General features: G+C 48.7%; 1 protein-coding gene across 1 annotated transcript in view; it reads left to right on the forward strand.

Moving 5' to 3' along the window:
• The first annotated feature begins 1577 nt into the window (after positions 1–1577).
• The window catches only part of KSR2 (kinase suppressor of ras 2), a 288408-nt gene continuing 276380 nt past the window's right edge, over positions 1578–13605 (forward strand). Inside the window, exon 1 of the mRNA XM_034791563.1 lies at positions 1578–2340. Coding sequence (XP_034647454.1) covers positions 2161–2340 — 180 coding nt within the window. The 5' untranslated portion in view covers positions 1578–2160. The remainder of the gene's footprint in view (positions 2341–13605) is intronic.

Raw genomic sequence — 13605 nt, forward strand, 5'->3', positions numbered from 1 at the left:
GTGTTTGGTTTGCTAATAAATGCAGGACTTGATCCTGCATGTGTCTTTTAATTCCTAAATATGTTTCTGGCACCCTATAATAATAATAATCTTTCTGTTCACCCTTTACGCTGTTTATTTTTATTATTTAGAAAACATGTTTCTAAAATATCTAAACTGTGGACCTAAATTTAGTTGGCATTGTTCCTTGAATTGTCCTGATAATAATCCCTAAACAAGGGGCATAGATGAGAAAAGGACATATACCCGAAGCAAGGGAAAAAATGACAATAATAGTTGGAATACGTGGAATGCTTCCTAGGCACCATTATATTTTAATTGTTATTTTGGATTGAAGATAAGTTTACAAGCTAAGCCGAGATGTAATACTACAGCTTGCAAAGATGATACTGCTGCTTTTGGGGCCATTGCTGTGGAATACTCTAGTATCTTTTTTTAATAAACGGAGCCAGTTCATGAGTCCTACAAAACAGAGCGACGGGACTCATGAGAGTCTTAAAATTGTGTGGCTGCACACTTGCCCAGTCAGGGTAAAGGATCAGCGTTCACATCATGCTTCCTGTCAGTACCTGGCCCGGGCCTGGGAAGCTAATGCTCCAACCAGGGGATCAAATTTGGCGACGAATCTTGGTCACGTGCCCTCTGACGGCAACCCCAACGTATCGCCATCCTTTGCCTTTTGCGCTGTTGGACCGGCGCGTCGGATTCTTCAGCTTAATGTTGAGGGTCTAACAGTAGCCAAGCACTGCGTCATAAGAGGCCCTAATTCGCAGGACAGTCTTGCATTTCATGTGGAACTGAGGAGTTTCATGTGGAGTTGTTGCTCTGCATGTTACTAGCTGTGCCTGTCCTTAGGTGTGAGACAAGGTGGGTGAGGTGATATCTTTTACTGGACCAACTTCTGGTGGTGAGAGGGACAAGCTTTCGATTTTACACAGAGTTCTTCTTCAGCTCACCTTAAGGTGCTCCAGGAGTGCTCCTCTTCAGAACCCCTCCCACACTCACCCTGGGGTCCCCTGCTGCACCCCTCTCCAGAACCTCTCCCCCACTGGGTGCCCCTGCTACACTCCTCTTGAGAATTCCACCTTCCTGCCCTGGGGTGTCCCTGCTGCGCCCCTCTCCAGAACCTCTCCCCCACTGGGTGCCCCTGCTACACTCCTCTTGAGAATTCCACCTTCCTGCCCTGGGATGTCCCTGCTGCGCCCCTCTCCAGAACCCTCCCCCCCATGCACTCTGGGGTGCCCCTCTGTGCCCCTCTCCAGAACCTCCCCTACACCCACCCTGGGGTGTTTCTGCTGCACCCCTCTCCAGAACCCTCCCCCACACGCACCCTGGGGTGCCCCTGCTGTGCCCCTCTGCAGACACCCCCACCTCACCTCCCACGCTCTCCCTCCGGGAACCTCTGCGCGCTCCCTGCCCAGCAAGCCCGGCTCGCGCGCACAACGGGCTCGCGCCTCTCCCGGGGACTGGCGCGCGCCGCGCTGATTGACAGGCAAGATGTCGGTGTGGGAGCCAGGCAGAAAGGGATACAGCAGCCAGCAAGGGAGCCAGGCAGCAGCATCAGCATCGGAGCAGGAGGCAATGCAGGCAGCGTCTTGGAGGAGCCTTTAAGGCTCGCCGCCCCCGCCCCCCAACCATCACCACCTCCACAGCCTCCCGCGCCAGGTGGACAATGCAAGCCCCTCACTGCAAGGGGCAAACCCGGATCTCACCCTCCGTGCGCCGAAAGAAACTGCCACCCCACAGTCTGCATGGAGCTGGCGTGTAAACGGAGAGGCTCCCGGATCGCTGCCGCTGACACCGGCTCCTGAGTGCACACACACAGCATCAGCACCACTACCTGGGGTGCCCCGGCTCCAGCATCTCTCCGGCGCGCTCCCCCCCCACCCCTTCGGAGGAGGCACTCGGAGGGGAGAGGACACTCGAATGGAGGCTGCTTGACACACAATCACATCCACTCTTGCTATTTATTTATTGATTGATTTGATTTTTGGGGAAGGGGCGGGCTGGTTGTCTCCAGTGGAAAGATGCCGGCTCCCTTCACGTTGCATTGTTGAGGGGTGGGGAGGAGGAGGTGGGGGTGGTTGGGGGGAGGAGTGGGACACCACCATCCCTTTGATCTGGGAGGAGGAGGAGGAGGAGGGGGCTGCAAAGCGAGCTATGGATGAGGAAAACATGACGAAAAGCGAAGAGCAGCAGCATCTGAGTTTGCAGAAAGCCTTGCAGCAGTGCGAGCTGGTCCAGAACATGATCGATATCAGCATCTCCAACCTGGAGGGGCTCCGGACCAAATGTGCCACTTCCAACGACCTGACGCAAAAAGAGATCAGAACCCTAGAGGTAGGTTTTACCTTGGCAAAAATATAGAGAGCATTTCAAGCTCTCTGTCCCCCGCTCCCCTTCCCCCCACTGCCTCCAATATACTTGGGGGAGGGGGAAGGAAATAGGCATGATTTTGTATGTTTCTACAATTTGGCAAAGCCGGTTTTCCTTTTCAATTGCATTTATTTCTCTGTGAGTCTTTGCAAGGGAGGTAGGTTTCCCCCCCCCCCCGGCTGTGTATTTGTTTATATACAATGGGGGCTTGTGTGCAGTGTAATAAATTAAGGAGCTGCAGTGAGCTCAAATGAGCCTGCGCATGCTGCAGGTGGCCAAAAGGTGGTTCTTGCACATAAAATGTGGCTGCCTATAAATAGTGTTCTTTTCCCTGGTCTTCTTCTGATTTTTTTTTTTTTTTTTTTTTTTTTTTGCATGTCAGGAGGCAGGCTGTCAGTTTTGCATTGCAAACCACAGATCTCTGGGTTGACAATCCCCCTTAAGATGTAATGAACAATTTGCATGTTTAAAAATAAATAAATTCTGCCTTGGTGAATGGAGGTACTGGGGATCCCCTCTTGGGAGAAGGCAAGTGATGCTGCTGGGAATCTTTCTAATCTTGCCTTAGGCTAATCAAATAGATCTTTTGGTTTCATGCAAACAAGGAGGTAAAAAGCTTCTTGCCAACAGCCTGTGTATATTGCGAGGGACCCAGAGGGGGCTGGGATGGCAGTTCGTAAAGGCCTGGTTTGCAGGGGAGTGATCATGAGGAGTTAAAAATAACTTGCATGTACGCACTGGAGATTCATTTTAAATGCCAGGAGGGCTCAGGGGAAAAGACGGCTCCCCCAAGGCGTTAATTGGACTGGGTAATGTGCATTGGGTGGTGCTTGCCAGTAGTAATGGCAGCCCTGCTGGAAGCAGAGACAAGGGGTTTGTGGGGGCGGGGTGGGTTCCCAGTGGCTGGGATGGTAATAAGGTGAAACAACATGCGGGTGTCATGCATGACACCAGGATGCTTGTCCTCATTCTCCACCTGTAGAGATGGAGGTGATGGGAATTTTAAAAGGACTCTGAGGCCTGACGCCTCCCGTGTCTGGCAGTGTGCTGGTGACAGACCCTGCTGCATTTTATTCTAGCAGCATTGCTATAGAGAAGGTTGTGTCAGCATATCCCTTAGAATAGAACTCCCCGATGCAGCTAGACTCCGGCCTGCAATGGTTCTGCTTGCTCCACCTCAGTGAAAGAACCGTGTTTGAAAAATACGCTAGGACTCCCCTGTCTGTGCAGGTTCGCAGCTTGGTGTTTTCACTCTCCCCTCCCCCTCCAAATGTGAGATTTAGCACAAGAAGTCTCAACTTAGTGATTTAAAAAAAAAAAAAGAAAAGAAACAGGACCTTTACAGGTGAAAGAACTATAAATAAAAAAATCGCAGAGCAGTTTCCATAGAAGTTAGAAATGGACGAGGGCTATCAGATCATCCAGTCTATCTGCATGTAAATAGGCTCTCTTTCAAAGTATGCTAAGATAATTAGATGTTTACCAGTTTCAGGAGGATTTGAATGTGTGGATGTAACTTTAAATAGATGGGAGACTTTAAATAGAAGTCAGAGACTCCACAAAGTCTGCTAGGGCAGGAGATCTCAATCTGGGGATCCTAGCTAGGGGGAAGAGGGATCCTGGTGTGCAAAAGGTAGAGAACACCTGGGCCCTTTGCTGTTACCGATCTGTTTTATGTGGAAGATGCAGATAGGTAGAAAATTGGCTGCCGAGCATGGAACTAAGCAAGTGACGGTGTCATAACATGGTGTAAATGCTGTTGGAGAAACATGTTGAAAAGGAGATGTTTAACTTTGTCACATGGCTGTTGCTCATTGGGGATTTATTGCCTCTCATTGCTTTTTTTACTATGTGTACTAGAAGGTTATGCATTTTTGTCCAACAGTTTTTCTAACCTGGAAGCCTAAAGTTAGGTTCCCTGAACCTTAAATGGGCATCTTACTAACTGTGTCTCTTTCAGCAGCTCTGACAGGCAGGCCACAGTTTATTTAGGTGCCTGTCTATGGCTTTAGGACCCTAACTTTAGCCTGTGTCTTTCTCTACAAGAAGGTAGCGGTGGTTCTGGCGACCAAGGCCCCTGTCCACGAGCAGCTGGACTGACCTGCAGCATGCTTTACGTGAACCACCAGTGAAAACATCAGTGTCCAAATTCTGCTTGGGAAGTGCAAACTGCATCTTCTTGAGCCCTTGCACCGAGGTGGGGATTCGCCCACAGGGACGGCACCACCACCCTCTCTTGGAGGTTCTTCAGGGGCACCTTTAGTTTAGTTTTGCGGCTTCGTAGGAGCCTTTAATAGGATTGTGCTGAGTCTGTGCATCCCTGGCCAGTACTGCCCACTCTTGGGAAAGTACGATCTCTCTGAGCCCCCCCATTGAAAAGGAGGAGCCACTATCTTCCGCTGCAACTCTCCCTGACCACCTCCCTATCCCCCATTTCGGGGTGAACTTCCTGCTTTTGGAGACGCTGAACAAACTTAGCCCCAGATGGTAATGATTTTGGCATGGTCTTGCAGTCACTACTCATGGGAAACTTCGGTTGAAGTCAGTGAGTGGCTTAGGTATGTTGAGGAACACATTCAGGGCCTCTGCCTCCACTGACCTACGCTGGGGTCCTAGGGTCTGGTTCTTTGCTGTACCTCCAGGAGGTGCAGCACGAAAGGGGCAGGTCAAGGAGAAGGAGAGATACTGGTGGCTTTCTGACACCTTTCATCTCTCTAGATTGTGGGCTGCTCTGGAAGCTGAAATGGCCCTCATAGTAAATCATAGAATCATAGAACTGGAAGGGACCTCGAGAGGTCATCTAGTCCAGTCCCCTGCACTCAGGGCAGGACTAAGTATTATCTAGACCATCCCTGACAGGTGTTTGTCCAACTTGCTCTTCAAAATCCCCAATGATGGAGATTCCACCTCCTCCCTACGCAATTTATTCCAGTGCTTAACCACTCTGACAGGAAGTTTTTCCTAATGTCCAACCTAAACTGCCGTTGCTGCAATTTAAGCCCATTGCTTCTTGTCCTATCCTCAGAGGTTAAGAAGAACAATTTTTCTCCCTCCTTCTTGTAACAACTTTTTATGTACTTGAAAACTGTTATCAAGTCCCCTCTCAGTCTTCTCTTCTCCAGTCTAAACAAACCCAGTTTTTTCAATCTCCCCTCATAGGTCATGTTTTCTAGACCTTTCATCATGTTGCTCTTCTTTGGACTTTCTCCAATTTGTCCATGTCAGTTTCTCCAATTAGAGCCTCCCCCAGCTGCTCCAACTTGCAGCATCTCATTCAGAATTGCCTGTGCCCTGCAACACTGCTTAGGATCCCTGTAACTTGATGCACTTCAGGTCTGTCCCATCCTGTTCCTAACCCAGCTCCTCTGGCCTCCAGACCTGACCCCGACATGCCCCCAGTGATGGGGCTGAAAGGGGGACAGTGTGGTATCATTTAAGGAAGTCTTATGCTATGCCTGCCCCAGGGGAATTCCCCTCTGGCTAACTACGGTTCCTACACAGCCCCTGTCTGCTGCCGGAGCGGGGCACGGAGTCTGTGTCGCAGAGGTGAAAAGCTCGGTGTCCCATCAACAACCTCGTAGAGCCATCCAGTGCCCTCGTCCAAACACATACAGGGGCTGAGTCCCATGGCCGTGAGCGATTCTATCACGTCCTTTCCTATATGCCAGGGGTGGCTAACCTGAGCCTGAGAAGAAGCCAGAATTTACCAATGTACATTGCCAAAGAGCCGCAGTAATACATCAGCAGCCCCCAATCAGTTCCCGTCCCCGCTCCCAGCGCCTCCCACCCACTAGTAGCCCTGCCAATCAGTGCCTCCCCTTCCCTCCCCACACCTCCCGATCAGCTGTTTTGTGGCGTGCAGGAGGCTGGGGGGGGAGGGGGAGGAGCAAGGGCATGACAGGCTCGGGAGCGGGGGCAGGGGTGGAGTGGGGTAGGGTCTGTGGCAGAGCCAGGGGGTTTAGCAGTGAGCACCTCCCGGCACATTGGAAGTTGGCGCCTGTAGCTCCAGCCCCAGGGTCGGTGCCTATACAAGGAGCCGCATATTAACTTCTGAAGAGCTGCATGTGGCTCCGGAGCCACAGGTTGGCCACCCCTGCTCTACGTGGTTCTGGTTATTATTATTTCATTGCACTAAAAGAGGAAATAAACGAGAGTCATCCGATAAATACAGACTCTGTGAAATGGATAATAGAGGGACAGGCACTGGGTGGGGGGCACTTTGCCCTGCTATCTGCCAGGGCCAACTGGTTTCACTCCTGTTCCGCCCGGGAAGTGCTGAGGGAGGCAGCGTGCTCAGCCCCAGAGTCAGGGGGAAGAGCATGGCTCAGCAGCAGCTGGTTAAAGAGCGGGCTCTGAGACGCTGCGTCCCCTCAGCCGAGAGCAGTTGGATGGATCGGGATGTGGGATCTAGGAGACAGTGGTTTAAAGTGTGGGAACCATGAGAAATCTGTAGGGCACACAGGGGAGCAAGAAAGGATTTGGGCTGGCTGCGGAGATGCTAGGCCCAATTCCCCCAGCTTTGCACCTGTGTAAATAACTCCTGTGCAGCGTGGGTGTAAAATGCTACAGCATCAGAGCAGTTGTGTTGTATGCCCACATTGCAAAGGTGTCAGCAATGACATCAGGTGCCAAGGCAGTGCGGAGCCAGGTCTTCTGGGGACCATAAGAACCAACAAGTACGTCTAGGGCCACCCAACCTTGGCTTTGCTGGGGATGCTCTAATGACCCATGCCTATCTATGGAGACACCACCACTAATCCCATACAAGCAGTGAGAGGAGTAGAACTCATGGCATTCAGCTCCATCAAGGCACAGGGCGCCACCTGTTGAGCTAAAGGAGCAATACCTGGAGCTTGTCCACTGTAGGGAACGGAGGGTCACTTGAGTAGGCCCAATGTCTGGCCTGACTGGTACACACTGTTGTACATTATCGTACAAATGGAGTCATAGAGCTCTGAAAGGCTTAAACCGACTCAAGCACAGAGAAACGGGTATATTGAGGGAGAAAACTCAGCCTCGATGGGATGAAGTCCATACAGGTGCAAGCGTTCACCCATGTGGATCAGCTTTCAGGATCAGGTCCTAAATTCAATTTGGAGGGCCAGCTGGGGTGTTAAATGATGCCCTCTGTTACCCCTGTGCAGCCACACTGGAAGCAACAGAATTTTCCAGGTATATATGAGAGCAGAATTTGCCCTGAAGAATCTTTGCTAGCATTCCAGTGATAGCGCATGAGCCAGAGAACCCAGCTTGTTTTTCAGATCCTAGGCTGAGTTTGCTGGGCTGAGAGTTAGTAACACTCGTGAATCGAGCAGACAGGATTTTGAAATCCCAGAGAGACAACTCCTAGGGAACCCCACTATGACATTTTTTACCAAGTTACTGCCCAGAGCTGATCTACAATTTAAGTTCTTTAAATAGCAAATTAAAATGAAGAACATTTGTGGTCATGGTTACTTGCTATTGAAACTTATGGTCATCATGTGGCTTGGTTTTTAAGAGAGGAGGTTCTGGTGAAAGGGGGAGTGGGCTGGACCGACTATCCTTTGGGTTGAGCGGAAGCTGCTAGTATGCATGTCGTATAATTCACAGCCACAATTAGCACCTGGGGGAGGTTCTCAGTGGAGAAGCCAAGGACTTAGTGGGCATGGAGATCACCTATTTAGGATCTCCTGTTTAGGATTGGTCCCTCTCGGTTGGCGTGGAAGATCGTACACTTCTCTGCCCATGCCAAACCTGTGGCTTGTGTTATGTAGGAGATTGGTCTAGAAGATCATAATGATTCCTTTTGACTTTTAAAATCACTGACTCTTTCCTGTGCGCCAATAGCCTGCTCTCTCTGGCATGCCCCTTACTAAAACGTTTCAGTCAAAGCTTTCCCGGGGAGAGGCACTGACGTTGTATTGGGGTCGCTTAGAGTTTACAAAGCCAACGGCTACGTAAAAATCTCTGGCCAAGATTTTCAAAGGTGACTAGTGATTTTGGGTGCTCACCATTGGTTTTCAGCGAGGGAGTGGTCAGCACTTTCTGGAATTAGGGCCCTTTTCAAGGATGATGCTCCAAAATCAAAGCACCCCGAATCACTAGCTACTTTTGAAGATCTTGGCTCCGGCAGCTAAGGAGACATGCAGCAATTGGAGGATGAGGCAAATGGGTGATGTGTTAGCCACCCATCCTCTGCTGCATCTTTGGGAACCTTGCCTCTTCCTTCACCCCTGATAATCTCATGAGAGGCTAAATAGAGCCGTTTTTCTGGTCTACATATACCCACACATTGCATGGTGTCTGGGCACTTTTAACCAGTCCTGCCTTCCACCGGCAGTCAGGAGATATCGCTCTTGCTGCTGTTGCCACTAGGAAACATAGCAGGTCCTTATGTTAGTAAAACATTTTGAAAAACCATCATGAATAATGTCCCAATGTGGCTATCATTCTGATATGCATTACCATAGTGCCTAAGAGGCCAGGTGCAGACCAGGAGCCCATGGTGCGAGGCGCTGTACAAACACAGAACACAAAGATGGTCTGTGTCCCAGAGAGCTTACAATCTCAGTGCACCTTGCAGTTCCATAAACCATGAAAGCAATCCTCTGATTGCGCCTGATGTCGGTGGAACACCTTAATCTTCTTGTGTCAATCAATTATGATGCCTATAATTCTTAATAAGCTGCTCTCTCTGATTTATATTTACAGTAAACATGTTCATAGCATGTAACATGACCGCTAGGTTTCATGAAACACGAACAGGTGAATTCCTATTATTACAGGTCAAACAATTGCCTTTCCCTAGAAGAGAGTTTTATGTAGTGATTAGAACAGGTCTCACTCAGGACTTGGGCAAGTCACTTAACTGTCTATGCCTCAGTTTCCCCATCTGTGTGATGAGGATAATCAAAGGTACATACCTCAGAGCAGTGTTACGGGGCTTACTGAATGCAAAGCATGTGGAGTTCCTTGGGTGAAATGTGCTCCATCAATAGCAAGTATTGCTAATATAGTGGTTTGGGGTGGGGGCCTTAGATCAGTTTGTTGAGGATGATGATTGGTCATTATTTGTAGTACAGCAGCATCTGGAGGCACCAAGATCAGGGCCCCGCTGTGCCCACTGCTGTGCAAACACCCGGCAAGAGACAGCTCTTGCCCTGAAGCACTCACAGTCTGAACAGACCAGGCAAAGGGTGGGAGGGGAACAGAGGCACCAGGGGTGGAACAAGTTGCTTGAGGTCACACCGCGGGCCAGTGGCAGAGCTTGTACCCTCTCCGCTGGACCACGCTGCCTGTGAGGGATGAAGTTTGACATGAGAATCATTTTGATCCCCCAGGTGGGTAGAGTGGTGCAGGATTAGGAGCCAAGGGGGAGGGATTTCCCTCAGGGTGCCAGCCAAGCAAAACGGGAATCCCCTGTTGTGTGCCTGGCGTGAGGTGCAGGGGCAAATCACCGGTGTCTGATTTAAAACCCAGGCCCGGCTGCACTAAGGAGAATGAAACTGTGGACAGCTAGTGATCCAGACGGCGATCTCTGTTTGAGTCAACAGGTGGCTGCGGTAAGAGTAAGCTGTGTGATAAAAGCATCTGCCCAGGTTTTCATAGAGGTGCTGACTGATGGTGTTTCTATTATAGAAACAAGATGATTTCCAGTAAGGGAGTGATAAATGGCAAACCCAGGGCCAGAGTCTGGTCTCAGGTACAATCTGGAGTGACTCCATCAAAGTCAGTGGATTTCAAGTGGCATTACTCTGGATTTACAGCAGCCTATATGAGCTCAGAACTTGGCCCTGGATCCTTGCCACTGCCAAATCCCAAGGACATGACGTAGGCTCAGAGTCCCAGCGAAGAGGAGGTGTTTTGTTGCTTTCCATCTGCCTGCAAAGAACCAAGTCAGAGAGTGCTTGATTGTCAACATGTGGCTTAAAAAGAACCGGCTAGCTCCTGCGCTCCTGGAACAGCCCTGGACTTGCGGCCTGATCTGGAGCACATTGAAGTCAATGGAGAAAGACTCCCGTTGTTTTCAGTGGGCTATCAGGCCTTGGTTACTAAGGAAGCTGGAATGATGGCTCATTGTGTGCATCCGGTGGAGTCCACAATGCGGGGAGCTACGCACTACACTGCATGGGGTGTATCATCGGGGGGCAGTGGTTAAAGAACACCTCCGATTTAGACCTGAGAAGATTAGCATTTTTTAATTGTAATTTTTAGAAATTATTTAATTTTTAGAAAAACACTGTAAGTGAATAAGATTTCCCCCCCCTCTTCTGCTGGATGTGCTGATGTGTGCAGATACAGATAGTGTACTTCAGTGGAGAGGGCCCAATCTCTCTGGCTCTGGCTCTGCCTCTGCCGTGCTTTGGGACTTTGGGCAAGCCGCCTCCGCTCTCCATACCTGTGTTTCCTCCTCCCCCTCCATCAGTCTTGTTATTTAGAGTGTAAGCTCTTGGGGGATGCCTCTTGCTATGTATATGTACCTAGCACAATAGGGCTTTGATCTCCAGCCGGGCTTCTCAGTGCTTCTGTAAGGCTAAGAACAATCACAGATTTTAGCTTTGCTCCTTCCTATGGTTGTGTGCATAGTGCAGGAGAGAATACAGGAAAGATGGGGTTAGATATACATCAGTGTAACTCCAGTCTGTTGAGTTCAGGGGAGTCACATCAGTGTGAACCTGGAGTAACCAAGGGGTGAATCCGGTCTTGTATTTTTCACTCAATCCCGATTAACTAATCCTGATTTGGCAGGGATTAAAATAACTATCTCAATTCAATTATTTTTTTAAATTATTTTTTTTACCATCTTAATAGTGTATGTGATTCTTTTTATTTCATATGGTGTAATTGTAGAGGGAGCTGGTAGCAACCTCTATACTGTGGTTGTCCACTTTCCACTCAAAGGAATTCTCGTGACCTTTTCTTTGAGGTGCTCTCGGACCCCATTGCTAGCAGCAGTCCTTTGACCAACACTACTGTCACTCCTCATTTTTAGAAGTGAACTGGGGGAGCCATTCGATTTTTTTTTTTCACCTCGGGACACCTGAGTTCAATAAGTCACAAGTGAAATACCAACTAGTACCAAAACCTTAGATCCAAACTGTCTGGAGCTTTGGGTGTGTTTATAATCTGGATTTAGAGCCAGATTTTGCAGATGGCCTATCCCTTCATAATAGGCCAGACCAGAACATTGGCTCCAAACTTCCTCATATTTTGGAATGTTTGACATCTGGATCAAAAATGTTGGGGATTGAATTTCCTTTCTAATGTAAATGTTTCCTGTCATCAGTTTAGCCCACAGTGGCCATTTGTCACCTTGCATTTGGATCATGTAAGGTACTGGCTAGTGTGCTCCACTGCCTTCTATGGGATAGTATCAGAGGGGTAGCCGTGTTAGTCTGAATCTGTAAAAAGCAATAGAGGGTCCTGTGGCACGTATCTGAAGAAGATGTATCTGAAGAAGTGAGGTTCTTACCCACGAAAGCTTATGCTCCCAGTACTTCTGTTAGTCTCAAAGGTGCCACAGGACCTTCTGTTGCTTTCTATGGGATAGAATCAGAGCTGATCAACTATGTTTCAGAGACCCTGTACTGCTAGCAGTTGAAGAGCCTTCTCTAGTCCATGTGGCTTGAGGGCTATGCTTTTGGAGGAAGTGAATGGGAGTTCTATTGTGGCTGGTAGTGCCAAGTTTTGAGTGGCCCAGGCTGGGCTAAGCCTGTGTATTTGTTATAATAGGACTGGATATCTCTGGGAAGGAGAGACTTGCACTAGAGATGCAGCAGGGTCAGGTTTGGTGGGCACTGGCAAAGTTGTACAGACAGCAGGTGCCGAGCACCTGCCTACACTATGCATAGCTCCAGTCAGTGCTGCATTTCCCAGCCAGCATTGTTTACAACCCTAAGCCTGCATTTCCCAGCAATGTATTATAATAATTTATAATAATATACTGACAGTACAATGACCGTGGTGCGTCTAGCCTTCAACAGAGCTCAGGGCCCCATTGTGCTCATAGAAACACGCCGTGTTCCAGGAAATAAGCTAACGGGACCACTATGGCAGAGAAAGCCCTTCAGAAAGATCACTGCATGTTACAGTGTTTCACAACATGATGGAAAATGCAGAGGATCCCTTGTCCCAGCTGGCTGACCCAAGCATTGACCTAACTCTGACTTTTTGTTTTCTTCCCTTCATTTCTAAGTCCATTAAATTCATCAAGTGTGTGTGTGTTTAGTGCTGGTGAAAGGTGGCTGCCCTGGTGCTCGAAGCCCTTTGTTTAACCATCCCATAAGTCAGTAAGTACATCATAGACAGTGGCAATGCAGCTTTCCCATCCCTAGCCTGGTCAGTATGCTTCAACACGGCTCTGCCTTGGATGAGCAGGGAGCTCAGGCTCTGGGGCCCAGTCATTCCTTGGCCCCTCTGATCAGACTGTCGTCAGAGAAGCCAGTTACAGCCTGTCAGGATGGTTATGGATAAATTTACTTCTGCCTGGTCTACACCCAGCGCTTGTGCCATACATAATGCTTTGAGTTAGGGCGGTGTGATTTTTTTTTTAACGGATATAGTTATACCAGTACATCCCTTAGAGAGGAGACTGTTATATTGGTATAAGAGTGTCTTATACCAGTAGAGCATATTCCTCTTCCGGTATAGGACTACGCTATACCAGTTTAAGTACAATTATACTGCACCCACACAAGCGACTTTTAGCGCATTAACTATAGCGGTAAAGATAGTGGTACAAGTTTTCTGTGTAGACCAGGTCTCTGACTGTAAGCTCTTTGGGGTAGGGAATCTCATCTCCCTATGTCTTAAAGTGCCTAGCACATCAGTGGTGATGAATACATAACAACAGTAATCGATAGTTTTATCATGTGGACACCTGCCTTCTGAGAAATGGGCTGAGACCCACCATACAGTCATTGGACGGCAATAACTTTTGATCACTTGTTCCTGACTCAAACAGGGTTTGAAGTGGTGTCCAACCAATGAAAGGCTCTTATTTCGCTCTGATTGACTTCAGTGGAGTTACTCCTGATTTCACTATGGCCAACCACAAGCATTCAAAAAGCATGAGTCAAGCCCCGAAAACTCATGACATTAAAGAAAAATACTGTAGTGCCTTTCGTTTTACTTGCTTTCTGGTTTAGGGTGCAATTGAATCACGTTTTCAAGCTTTTCTCTGAAACCATGAGGGTTAGAAACCTCATTTTTTTTAGCATGAAAGCTGAGAGTCTCATTAGTCACATG

Source organism: Trachemys scripta, chromosome 15, assembly GCF_013100865.1.
Source record: "Trachemys scripta elegans isolate TJP31775 chromosome 15, CAS_Tse_1.0, whole genome shotgun sequence".
Lineage (NCBI taxonomy): Eukaryota > Metazoa > Chordata > Testudines > Emydidae > Trachemys > Trachemys scripta.